We start from the raw sequence: 14,351 nt of genomic DNA, 5'->3' as shown, positions 1-14,351 counted from the left end.
ATATGCTGGGAATAAAAAAAAATGCTTATAAAAATTTTTGATGATATACATTGTATGCATGTTTTATTGCATCCTCTTAATTTTACTGCAAATTTAAGGATTCAAAAATCAAGAAAAAAGTTGTGTGATTAGAGAATGTATAACCTTAATATATCCAACAGAGTAGTTTACAGTTGTGCAACATTACTGATTCTAGGAATATAGTCTAAAAGGAGAGACAATAGTCAATATTTTAAAAACCTCATTTTGCTGTACATTTTATGTTTTTTACTAGTGGGAAGAGTTTCATTTTCCAGTGGTACAGTATGGAATAAAATAAACTTTGTCCTATTGAAATAAAAATTTCTGACCTATACACATACTGTGATAAAATGAATAAGTTATTTTAAGGTATAAACTACTGTATTTACAAGAAAAGAACAATAAGAGACAGTTTTCATGATCTCTCACGTCTTTGGTATCTCCTTAGAAGAGTGAGTAGTCTTAGAAAATATAAAAATAATGTCTTCTGTGGAACAGAGGAGAGGTTTGTTTACTATCTAGGGTATTCACCATGGCTGCTCAGCATTGTCTCAGTGGGACTTAAGAAACAAGAAGAAGGACACAAATATAAGACTCATGTTGCTTGTTGTACCATGACTAATAAAGTCCTCCCTCTCTGGTACCTGAAAATCATTGCTTCTGCCAGTATTCCTGAAATTATAGGAGGATGACTTATTAGCTTCAAAGTATGGAAAAATATCAGTCCATTAGCAGCTCTTGACAACTTGAACTGATTTAATCTAGCAAACTAACCACATAAGGTATCAATATTAAATTCAATTTGGACAATCATCTCTAAATAATAGTTGTTATATTATCTAGTGAAATAAATAACTTAGATACTAACATATATTTTTGTCATAAAACTGGAAGGCTATGGCAAAGTACTACAAAGATCAGAATGCAAATAATTACACAAACATCCACAGAAGTATTGTCTGAGGAATTCTAATAACTCTAAATGGCCAAACTTGTTAATCATCACTTAGTAATAAACTTAGCAGAAGAAGAAATTAAACTTGTTTTCAGAACTATTTTTAAGTGTTGCTTATAAAGGATAATTGTTGAAATAGTTGTGAGCTAAAATATTAATTATAGTTAAATTGTGGATTAATTCATTCAAATTATTATTGGGCATGGCACAGCTGCCAGGAATTATGCTACATATTGAAAATAACAGGTGAACTATACCTAGTAGTATTAGCTTTCAAGGAGAGGACCAAGGGGATAAATAATTAACAAATAATCCCCCATATTAAAAGCTAATAATAATTATATAACTAAGAATGAAAAGTAGGAAGTAAAAAGACAGAGTACATAGAGATTTAATTTATATCATCTCAGTGTCAAATTGAAGATATTGTAGGAAATATACATCAGACAATACATACAAGGCTGCAAGGAGGAAACTATGGCCTGCTGGGAGATCTGTGAAATAAATCTTCAAAGACTAAATAAATCTGCCAAAGACTAATCTGGATAGCACCTGTTAAGAAAACAATCAGTTTTTTTTTACATAAAATTTAAAACTCTAACATGATTTTTCCTATTATCTTAGCCTGTTTTTCCTTTGCATATTTCGTCCTAAAGTGTAAAACACTGTAGAAGGATATTTGATAATTATTTATTATTGTTGATTATAATGTATTGACTCTGGAAATATAGTATTTTAAAAATATTCATTATCATCATTTTATAGTGTTTTTCAATGCTTTTACAAATATGTCTAAAATATTAAATTTATGAATATAGCCTGTTTATATTACTTTTTTCTGTTTTTCTTAAATATTAAAATGTTATCTGAACAAAGTAGGTGCATCAGCCTCTCTAGCCTAAAGAAAGAAAACCATTAGAGAAATAATCCCTCCATGAGAAAAAAGTGTGTTCATCTTCAATTATAAAATAGCTGTGAAAGATCTTAATTTTAACAAATACATAAAAGGATATATTATAATGAGCACTGATATTAGGATAAAGTATTAAAATCAATTATAAATTTTAGATCTTGTTTCTTTAGTAATTTTGCTACCATTTAGAAATCTCCAATGCATGACAAATTATTGTAGCAATATATAAATCATCATTACTTCCTTATCATTTAGAAAGTCATCTCAACTTTTATTCTTATTTACAAAATGCCTTCCAAAACATTGCTTCTTTTTATTTTATAAAAATTGTATGAGTGAAATATAATTATCTAAGGTAATGGATATTCATACATTCACATTACATAATTCAGTTAAAATAATTCCCTAGAACCTCTACTTTCCCTTTCTTCCTGCTTTCTTCCATCCATCTATCCTACTCTACTTGTCTCCATTATTTTTTAATGAAATCTTCCTTGTTTTCCTTATTTCCTCTCTAAAGATAACACTGTATGAAAGAAAACATATTCACCTTGACTTTTTGAGTTTGGCTTATTCCAATTAATAAGATGTTCTTTAGGTCTACCTTTTTTTTTTTTTTTACAAATGACCTAGTTTCATAATTTATTATGGCTGAATAAAACTCAGTGAATATATGCCACATTTTCTTCATCTGTTTATTGTTCAGGGATACCTCAGGCTGATTTCATAACTTGGCTTTTGTGAATTATGCTGCTACAAACATGGACACTGATGTATTGTTACATATCTTGTGAGAGAAATTTGGCCTCAAATAAAGTTTCAGTATATGGGCAAAATATTAATAAGTTATTTGCTAATGTTTACAACATGTGGCCATTACTCCAGTTTCCTCTACTCCATGGAGTCTTCTTTGCCTTCCAAAATATCCTGAGCACAATCTCTACTGTCTGTCTTTCTACCCATATTCTGGCACTTCCAACTTTTTCTCACAAATCAGTTCCAAAGAGTCACAATACACATGGGCAAATTTAGAGTTAGTAGCAACCCCAATTCTTTGATACCAAATTCCTTAATTGTCAACATTACTATAGCCATAATCTAAAAGCTTGACCACATACTCAGAGGAAAGAAGACTTATTATAGTTTTCCTTGGGGATATTGGGTTTCAGTCCTTGTGATGCCAAGGACTATGGATCTCAGGGCATAGAGGTGGTGGGAAATGGAGAAAGGGAGAGCACATGGGCTGTGCCCCATAAGCACATGGAGGCCAGAAGCAAGAGCAGCAATCAAAGGAAGAAGGAATTATATGTTATTTCTAAGGTCACACCCCCTTAGATTCACTGTCTCTAGTCACACTGTACTAGCCTGGGTCACCATCTAGATACATACATTACAATAGACTCATCCACTGCTGGAATAAAAGCCCTCCTAACTCAATTATATCAACTTCAAACACCAATTTATAATCTCTTTACTGTGTCATTGTACATCTAAATATAACATTTGATATAGCGTAGTGGAATTATTACTTGTATCTAGTCTTTTTCTAGAAGTTCCAGCTGTCCTCAGATTTTAGGCTAAGCAGATATTATGAGTAGCCAGCACTGTGATATGTTCAAGAAAATGACTTTATATACAATCTAGATATTTATATGGAAATGATCCTTCTTGCATCTATATTTAAGAAGTCTGAACTTCATAATACACATTATTAATTCACTGATTTTACAAGTTAACAAGTATCTAGATTTCTTTGGCCATTCTATTATCAATATTTTTGATGAAAATGAAATAAGGATCTCTTCTCTTTTAAAACATGCCAAAATATAGCTTAACATCTAAATAGTCTTTTTATTAAGTTAAATATGATCTTATCATCCAGTATATTATTAATTCAAGTCTATTTATAATAATAACAATGAGTAGTGGGATATCCCACACATATACAGAAGGAAAGCTATTTTACTTGAGATACATTAATTTAAAGGTCAGCTGAAATTATTTATTGAGTTAGCTATCTGCATTTCAGTTTCATACACACTCAAGGGCATATAGAAAACTTCTACAATTCAAAGTAAAATAATAAGTTGATACCTGGGACTAATAACCATTTTATTTAAAAACACTAATTTGAAACTCCTTGTAGACTTGTTTTCATTAAATTCTTCTTTTTCTCCTCTAAATATAACATTTTATATAACATGCAAATGTTAGCCATTTATTTACCTATTTTAAAAATGTTTTACCATAAATGTTTAGATCCCTAAAATATAATATATGGTTTATTTAAACCTTTTATAAATAAAAATATAAGTTTGTGTTCATACATGTGTGTGTAAATAAAGTCATAAAGTGTGTGTGTGTGTGTGTGTGTGTGTGTGTGTGTGTGTGTGTGTAGTCAGAGAGAAAGAGAGAGAAAGAGAGGGAGCGATTAACTTAATTGTTTTTAGGAATTCATTCCTGTATATCTCTTAGTTATAAAGTCTGGACTTTTAGAACGTAAACTCTAGAAAGTAATTGCCTGGTTTTAAATATCATATTGATAACTTAATGGCCTTCACAGTAAAAATACTTTAACTTTCTGTATTCTGTTTATTTATGTGTTAAACATGGCATTGTCAAAATGTAAATAATATAGATCCAAAACTATATGGGTCTTGAAGTTTCAAAAAATTTGTAAAAATAATAAAATTAGAAATAAAAAACTGTTACATAAGTATATGTTTATTTATAATAAGAAATAAAGCAAACGTATTTTAAATTTAAATATATGACCATAAAACATATTATGTTGTTGCTCTCAGGTTCTTAGGGGTTGAACAAGAGGAACTCTATAAAGTTTTACATTTTAAATTTCATGGTAGATATGATTTTGAGTAGGTAAAATGCAATGCTTGTTTTATAAAGGTGATCATTATATATATTTATTATTACCACATTGTATCATTATACTAAAATATATTCATTAGTTGTACTTGGGGGCTATTTTACTCAGCTTTTTGTTAAAATAATGCTATTATGCTGTTAACAAAAGCATATCAAAAATTTGGGGGTACGCCAGGCATGGTGGCACACGCTTGTAATCCCCGCGCTTGGGAGGCAGAGACAGGAGGATCGCGCAGGTTCGAAGCCAGCCACGCACACTGGCTTAGGAAACCCTGTTTCCAAATAAAAATGTAAAAATAGGTCTGGGAGTGTAGCCCGGAGGTAGAAGGGGCTTCCAGGAACCCCAGTACCACCAAAAAAAAAAAATTGGGGGGTGCATGTGAAAAATGTATGTGTATAAATTTATTTAAGGATATCTTAGTTGTAGTATATACTCACATTCAAGTTAAAGCTTTACAAATTGTTATTTTTAATATGTAGATGTTTGTTCAACTTTTACTGTGTATTTATAAAAATATATCTTATTTTTATAAAAGGATAGAAAAATAGCTTTCAAAGACTGTAAAATAATAGCATGACAAAATAATCCAAAGTAGAAATAAAATTGTTTTAATGCTCAAACATGTCAAATATACAGAGTATATTTGTATACTTTAAAATACATTTAATTGGTACAAATACACAGACAACACAATTTAGAACTGTATTGAACATATAATGTGAAAAGGAAAATGAACTTAAATTTGGAATTTATGTTTTTTGTAGTAGTTGGGCTTATCGTTCTCATTAGAACATTATAAACCACACTTGCAATGAGCTACAGGCCTGGAATTCAGTTATTATTTGGCATAATCATACCTGGACTTTCTTGCCTGTACATTCTTATTAATAAGTGCTCATCCTGTACATGTTGTTACATATTTTGTTAATTTTGCATGATCGAGTACATTTAATGGATAGTTCCTTTTAATTTTTCAAAGTTTTAAAAATGTGCTGCATATGCTCTTTTTTCCTAAATTCCCATTTGCCTTGCCTTGGAAGATATATAAGCAATCAACTTAACAGAATAAGTGATTTGGAGTATTTCTATTGACTTTTTCCAAAGATTTGTGCCTTAAGGCAATGCTGCGATGATATAGAGGCTCATAAAGATTTAATCACTGGAGAAATATTTATAGGGTGTCTATTTGCTGCAAGATTATGAAGGTGTAATGGAAATTCGGAATAAGTGCAAGATTTTGTCCCTGGATTCAGAAAATGTCTACTGTACTGCTTTAACTCTAAACCATGGCTGAACATCAGACACACATTTGATTTGTTCTATTTAGATAAGAAAATTCCTGATAAATATAAGAATAAAAGATTAGAAATGTTAAATTGGAGTTAGATTAAAAAGTAAGTTTGATATATGTATATAAAAATTAACAGGGCATTTTTGGTCTTGACTAAAAGTAATAGAGATTCTGGAAGGGGAAAGATACCTTAAAAATTGTATATCAAGAATAGATAAATTGTGCTACCAGTTTTTATGGTACTCTGAGACCTCTCTCTTTTTGCTTGATGACCTTAAGTTAGTCAATATCTCTTTTCATACTTTTTATCTTGACATTTTAAAGTGCTTAATATTTATAATTAATATGATTATGAATAATTAATCATTATATTAATTATATGAATATTACACTTAATTTAGCACACTGAAAAGATCTGTATTTTATTTAGTTGTAAGGAAATACTAAAGTCTTACTTAATCCAAAAATACATTAAATTTGTTTAAGAAATCCTTGTAATAAAGATAGTGAGGTGGGAAGAGAAAAAAAAAAAGACATTCAATTTAGAAGTCACACTTAAAAGGGACTTAATGTCATAAAATAACATTACAATGAGACACTTTAAGTATTTTAAAGTTATATCTTAGATAATTTTCACTTAATTTTGTGAGTCTTTATCATGCTTAATGAACTCCATTTTACCTCAAACTTCATTTTTAAAACCTCATAAAATTCGCCGGGAGTGGTGGCGCACGCTTGGGAGGCGGAGACAGGAGGATCGCGCAGGTTCGAAGCCAGCCACACTGGCTTAAGAGACCCTGTTTCCAAAAATAAAATAAGTCTGGAATGTATTCCGGAGGTAGAAGGGCTTCCAGGAACCCCAGTACCACCAAAAAAAAAAAAAAAAAAAAAAAACTTATAAAATTCAACATTCATTCAAAAATTTTAGGAAGGGGACAGCTTTCACCTCTGTTTAGCTATATAGAACATATGGTGCCGGGGTCCAGCCCTAGCAAGAGTCGGGGGTCCGCGAGCAGTGGAGTGAGGAGTTGGCGAAGTTCAGCGGAGAAACAGCACACAGATGCAAGGGAGAGTGAATCTGCTCTATTTACTTTCAATTTTGGCAAGCGTTTCATACTTTCTTTTTTGGCTACATTCTACTTTTACAATTTTTTCTAGAAATAATCCATCAGTAAGTATACAAAGAACTAATACATCAAGACAACGTGACAGACGGCCAGGTTTCTTTTTAAGGGAACATTTCCTCTTACAAGCAACCATGGAAAAGATCAGAAGTTTATAATTAACTACTAAAAATAATATTAAAATAATATCCTATGCTAAGCATTATACTTTTTGATTAATATATATCATTGTTTTTTAATCAATAGGCACTACTAAGGAGAGAAACATTTCAAACTTTCCCACGTCCCAAGGCTGTGCCTGGGTACCCATCTATTCTGCTGCTGTCCACGTACCCATTGTACAACCAAAAGGGGGTAGGGTTACTGGGGGGCAGTAGCCACTCTACCATAGCCTACCTCTCATTAAATATTCTGGCTTTTTATAATTCATGATGGTGGGAACAACTTGTCTTGGCTCTCTTTTAGGTGTATTGTTAATATTGCTTGGGAAAAACATGGGGATGATCGGTTGTCTTTAAGGCTTATTCTGCTTGTTATTGTCTGAGTCTTTATAGAATTCTTGTTAGATTGGTTATTTGGAAATTTAGGTGGAACTCATACATAAATGTTACAGTTTCAGGGAGTAAATCTTGAATTATTTAAAACAATTTGAAGCCATTAATAATATGAGTCTCAGGTATCTTTTGGTAACAAAGCCAATTCCAGAAAATCCCCAAATCCCCATGCCTAATACTATTCCCCAGAAGGAGATGCCGCGCGCCTGTTTCAGGGAATGTCTGCTGTGCAGCATTCCTGCTAAAACGAGCCTTGCTCAGTTTTAGACTGGGGAAGAAGGCGCGGCAATATGGAAAGATTATTTATTTTAGATTGTTTTTGAAAATAATAATTATATAGAAATATGCTTTTTAAAAATTTCATACAGTTTGGCCTATGCAAATATAAGCAATTACAGACACAAGATATATTCTGATTTTTTTTATTATTTTGAATTATTTTAGTTAGTGAAAGGATTCATCTTTATTCTGTCCTGGTTTCAATGACATATCTGATTGTAATAAGTTGTGTGTACTTAGTATAAATGAGTGTCTGCTTTATACACATTGAATATGTTGTTTTATTTCAGTTCATCAATAATTATTTTTGTTCATTCTTTTTGAAAATATTTTTAGTTCTACTAATCTTCAGTTGATATCCACAAAAGTTTAAATTTCCCTCACTAAACTCTTCAGCATGTTGACTATCTGCTGAGGTTCACTTAGGGCAGTCTGTTTTATTTAACATTTCAGCTTTCTTAGTAGTGCTTTGTCTTAATGGGCTGTGTTTTTAATGGTAGCTTGAAGTTAAGCAGGGAGTTTTGACATTTGTATCATAGCTATTTTGTTGGGGTTTAACTTCAAATTTTCTTCTAATGTTCAGATCACGAAGCTTTGTTGGTAATACTATGAAAGTTTCTCCTAAGAGTTGAAGTCAAGTATAACCAATATTATATAACATGATATTAAGGAATTTATATTGTATATGGTTGCTATTAAGGAAATATTCTTCAGTTAAATATTATAATGGCTAAGGTATAGTAGGTTTCAGTGTTTTCTCATTTCTTTTTTCTCTTCCTGATCTCCTTTTTTCTCCCTCTTTATCATCCTCTTTCTCCTTTTCATCTTCTCTTTCTCCTCTTGTCTCTCTCTCTCTCTCTCTCTCTCTCTCTCTCTCTCTCTCTCTCTCTCTCTCTCTCTCTCTCTCTCCAATTGTTTTTCTCCACATATTTTTATCATTCTTGTTCCATGGTTCCATATCAGATTTCATGGTTGCATAGTCCCATAGCATAGCAATTTTTCTGATTGCAATAAGTCTGTAGTATTAGGGAAAAGCCATTTTTAACAGAAATGCACATTGCACAAATATAGTTAAAGTTACAAACTTATTAGGTATGTTTTTCAGACAATGCTATGTGAACTTTATTGGCTACTAACAGAGTAAAAATATACATAGATTTTAAAAATCTCATTTGGAAAGGAAGATATTTTTATGACAAAATGATACTGGTACAACCAGATACATTTTATAAAAAGAGATAAATGTCCAATTAATATTCAAATATATACTACATAAAATTAAACATAAGTAATATAAAATATACCTCAAAATTAAAGAAGAAAAAGGCAATTAAAATAATTATTAAAGGCTGTATTAGTTTATCTGTTTTTACTATAACAAAATGACATTTTATAGGTAGGATGCTTTTGAAAAACAGAGATATGTTTATGTTACAGTTCTGGAGATTCAAAAATTATAATTCCAGCATCAATTTAGTTCTGGTAAGATCACAATTGTGAGAGCCCTGAAAAAAGAAGTAATCTCATCTCCAGTCAGAAAGCAAGTGACTCAGGGCCTTTTAACAACACACTCTACAGAGAGCTCAGGTATCCCATAAAGCTATCTCAATCTCACTTAGGTCACTACCTCTACTTTCCAATGAATCTCTCCTCAAAAACTTTACACTTTATTTTCTTCCATTTTGGGGATCAAGTTTCCAACATGTAAACACATGAAACTTTGAAAGACACTCAAACTCAACCATAAAAGGTAAATCCTAATGGAAAGTATCAAATGCTTCTGCATGAAATTTACAACTCTGCCTTAGTCCTCATTTACTACTTGCACAGAACATCAAAGTCAGCCAGAGATGAAATATTTGATAGGTCATAATTTTTAGGGCATGAACACAGGCCTGCATATTTCTATGACCTTTTATATTCCCATGAGTAAGTGGAGATTTTTCAGTGTTTTTTTTGGAATATCCCATTATCCAGTTTTGTTTTGTTTTTTATTTTTTTTGAGATTTTGGTCAGCCTATTTTAATATCCAATTAGTGTCTCTCTCATGAAAACATTATGATAAAAGTTTTATTTTCTTTAAGTAAGGCTGTTTACACATAGTGATCTAAAAGTCTTGCTTGAATAAAGAGAAGTTACAAAAGTGTAAGCTTTCCTTCTTCATTAATTTCTCTGGCTAAAATTGCAAGTACTATAATGAAATGCAGTAGTGATAATGAAGATCCTTGTTTTATTTCTGATTTTAGAGAAAATTCTTTTAATTCTTTTAAATTTCCCCAAGTAAGTATGATGTCAGCTGATTAAAGATATATATATATATATATATATATATATATATATATATATATATATGTCAAATGATCACTAATTGCATGTTATATAATCCTACACTTAGAAGTCTCAAAAACTCCACCAGAAGACTTCTACAACTTATAAAATATACAGCAAATTAGAAGTATACAAAACCAACATAAAAAATCAATAGATTTATATACATCAATAATGAATCTGCTGAAAAAAATCCAAAAACATCTTCATTTACCATAGCCCAAAATAGTAAAATATCTAAGAACAAATCTACCCAAGGATATGAATGACCTCTACAATAAAAGTTATAGAATACTTAAAAAGTTTAAGAAGAAACCAGATGATTGAAAGACCTATGTTTAAGAACAGGGAGAGTTAATAATATTAAAATTATCATCTTGACAAAAATTATCTTTGTATTCAAAGCAATCTCAACAAAAATGCCAATGACATTCTTCATATAACTAGAAAAACAATCTTAAAATTTATATGAGAGAAAAAAATACCAAGAATATTGAAAGTTCTTTTGAACAAGAAGAGCAATACTGAAGGTATCACAATTTCAAACTTCAAATTTTAGTACAGAGGTGTAGTATCTGAGAAATATTGGCTTAAAAAAAGTGACATATAGAAAATGGAATAGACTAGAGGACACAGAGACAAAAACAACATTGATATAACCATCTGATTTTTGACAGTGGTACCAAAAACTTACATTAGAGAAAAATACCCATGTTAACAAATGGTGCTGTGAATACTGGTTACCTACATATAGAATAATGAAACTAGATTTCTAAATTAGATTCCTGTAAAAAAATCAAATCAAGGTGGATCAAAGAGCTATGAATTAGACCAGAAACCTGAGAAATTAAGAATAATTGGGTCAATTTTTCAATATATTGGCACAGGTAATACCTTTGTCAGTAAGACTCCTAAAGTCAAGAAGAAAAAAACAAAAATTAATAAATGAAATGATATCAAATTAAAAAGCTTCTGCACAGCAAGAAAAACAACTAAAAGTGTAAAGTATAAGAGACTACAGAAGAGTAGAAAATCTTTGCTGGCTAATCTTCTGACAGAGTATTAATATCCAGAATTTACAGGAAACTGAGAATATCTTAACATAAAAATGAAGAGTAACCCTATCAATAAATGGCCCATTGAACTATTGACATTTTATTTTCTCCTAGTATATTTAGTGTTTTTATAGAAGATCATATATTTTTTTGTTTCTAATCTGTCTTTTCAGAGATGTTTCATGAACTTGATTTTGATAGTGTGACATTTATTTTTTCAGAATGATTATGCATTTGTTTTAAAAAATTAAAATGGTATGGTTATTTAATTCAAATCAATTGTTTTTGAGGAAACATAAATCCTGGCTGGGCATGTATCTTGATGATAGAGTGTTAACTTAGTCTGCAGAAAGTCCTGGGCTCAAAACCTAGTACAAGAAAGAATCTTGTACATTAATGTAAAAGATATTACTAAGATCACACTTCCCTAATAAAATGTTTTCATGTTTAATATATAATTAAATAATATGAAAGTTAGTGGATAATTAAAAGTGTAAAAATGTAAAGAATTATTTTATTGCTATAAGTCAAAAATGCTATAGCCACATTAAAATAAAAAGTAACCTAAATGAGAACAAATGTGTATAATCTAAATTATTTTATAAACTAATATAACTTAAAATACAAAAAGCTATATTTATTGGTGAGATGATAGTTTTAATCAAAACATATCTGAAAAAATAATAATCCAATATCCTCCAGATTTACAACGATAATTTTGATAAACTAAAATAATATTTTGGTCTATTTTTCTTATAACTACTATACCTTTCAAAAACTGAAATTGTTAAAATACAAACACCTTGTTTTATTTTATTTGTTTCTATAGGACTTTGGAGATGATGGTTCCTTGTATATTACGAAGGTTACCACAACTCACATGGGCAATTACACCTGCTATGCAGATGGCTATGAACATGTCTATCAGACTCACATCTTTCAGGTGAACGGTAAGAAGTGTAATGTTGCTACATTTTTTATTAAATTTTTGCTTTATTTTATATTCAAAGACAATCCATAGTTGATTAGGCACAGAAGGCTTCAAATTTTTTATATTTTCAAGGTTCTAACTTTTGTTTAGTTTTGGGACTTACCATTAATGTAACTATTCCAAATCTAAAAATCTATACAAATGGTACGTATACAAATAAATAAATAGTAAAAATTATTATTATTATTTTCAAGTCATAATATAGTAGGGTTAAAATTTTACATAGAAATATAAAAAATAGAAAGCTAAATTTTTATTTTAGAATAACAATAGTGAGGCAAAATAAAGTTTAGGTACTAAAATATTAACAATTTAAAATTTTACATTATTTTTTGGGGAGCTCCAAATTCAGTAACATCACACACCCAAGACTACTTTGATGGGAAATGAGAACTAAAGACAAAGAAATTTAAGAATGTTCACAAGATACTTTTAAAAACCATGTCTCAAAAAGACAAAAAAACAACAACAAATACCTAAAAAAGTAGAGATGCAAGTACAGTAGTCCATACCCTTGAACAGAGAAAACTCTGGGAAAGCCCCCCAAAAGCTCATATTCAGCAACCTGAGACTTACTCCACAGGCAATGAGGGCAACAGAGAGAATCACAAATCCCTGTGGCAGCACTTGACAGTAAAAGGCAGGCAAAATCATGACCTCATCCCTCCCTACCTCTCCAGACCCACTGCACACAGGCAGCAGAGGTGAGTGTGCAACTAACAGGCAGGTGAGCGCAGGTGGGCAGCTAAGAAGAAAAATTAAAAATGAAAGGGTGGGAATACACACAAACCTTAGCTGCCCACTACACAAAATTATGACCCAAACACCAAACTTGGAAGCTACAGACTGACCCAGTCTTTCCAGTGGAGAAAACACACTCCCTGCCCTTGGTTTGCAATAAACTTTGCACCTGGGGTCTGGTGCTCTGCACTCACACAGACAGAGATACCTGATCCAGGGTCTCACTAGATGCCATAGCTCCGCTGAGAATGCAAGATTACTTGAAATACACTCAGAAACCACAGTAATAAGTGAACATTCAATAGTGCTGCAAAAACCAAGCTCAAGAGTTTGTTGCTGTTGCTATTACTTGTTTGAATTTTTTTTCTATTTCTTTCTTTCTTTCTTTCTTTCTTTCTTTCTTTCTTTCTTTCTTTCTTTCTTTCTTTCTTTCTTGCTGTTGCTGTGTGTTTGTTTCTTGGTAGAGTTTTGTTCTTTCCATTTTTCCTCTTTGCTTTTTCTTTTACTCTCTCCCTTTTTTGTGGTTCTGGAGATTGGGCCTAAAACTCTTGTGAACACCAGTTGAGCACCCTAGGTCAAACCTCCAAACTTTAGCCTAAAAGAACCTCTTCCAGCATCCAGCAACCTAGGCCCATCCCTCCCTGCATCTCCATCCCACTCTGCATCAATAACAAAGAAAAATAAGTGCTGCGGGCAGGGGAATAGTCTTGAACAAGAGCTTTGCAGCAGCATTCATATCTTTTCTAAGCAAGTCTCAATCCAAAAAGAAAAAAAAAATAGCAAGGAATTATCTAAAGCCACAACATAATCAACTCTTCCCCAAATAAGAATATTTTACTCACTTTTCAGAAAACAATTATTATGACTCCATTATTTTTTTCCCATTTTTTCTCCTTTCTTCTTGTATGTATATGTCCAAGAGACTGAGTTCTGGTTTTTTGTTTGACTCCCAGTGCACATATTTGCCTGTGCCTTATATTTTATCTATTTCTTACCATTATATATAAATATTTCATACTGGTTTCTAGATACTCCCTTTATTTTCATCAACTATGTTTCTTTTTGGGGGGGTTATTTAATTTTTTTTAAATTTTATTGATTTTCATTGGTGCATTGTCGTCATATATCTTAATGGAGTACAAGATGGTAGAGGCATACATGTACATGTCACCCAATTAGCCCTTACCCAATTCCCACTCCATTCCCTCCCCC

At 31.2% G+C, this 14,351-nt stretch overlaps 1 protein-coding gene across 3 annotated transcripts in view; it reads left to right on the top strand.

Moving 5' to 3' along the window:
* FSTL5 (follistatin like 5) overlaps positions 1-14,351 on the top strand; it is a gene marked incomplete at both ends in the record, with an annotated part of 758,080 nt that overhangs the window by 531,346 nt on the left and 212,383 nt on the right. For all 3 annotated transcript variants that reach the window (XM_080697087.1, XM_080697086.1, XM_080697085.1), the window contains one exon: positions 12,237-12,357. In XM_080697087.1, the coding sequence (XP_080553213.1) occupies positions 12,237-12,357 (121 nt within the window). The remainder of the gene's footprint in view (positions 1-12,236; positions 12,358-14,351) is intronic.

This window comes from Muscardinus avellanarius (assembly GCF_963383645.1).
Source record: "Muscardinus avellanarius genome assembly, chromosome: 6".
Classification (NCBI taxonomy): Eukaryota; Metazoa; Chordata; class Mammalia; order Rodentia; family Gliridae; genus Muscardinus; species Muscardinus avellanarius.
The sequence above is the reverse complement of the archived record's forward strand: the minus strand, read 5'-3'. Positions and strand labels throughout refer to the sequence as shown.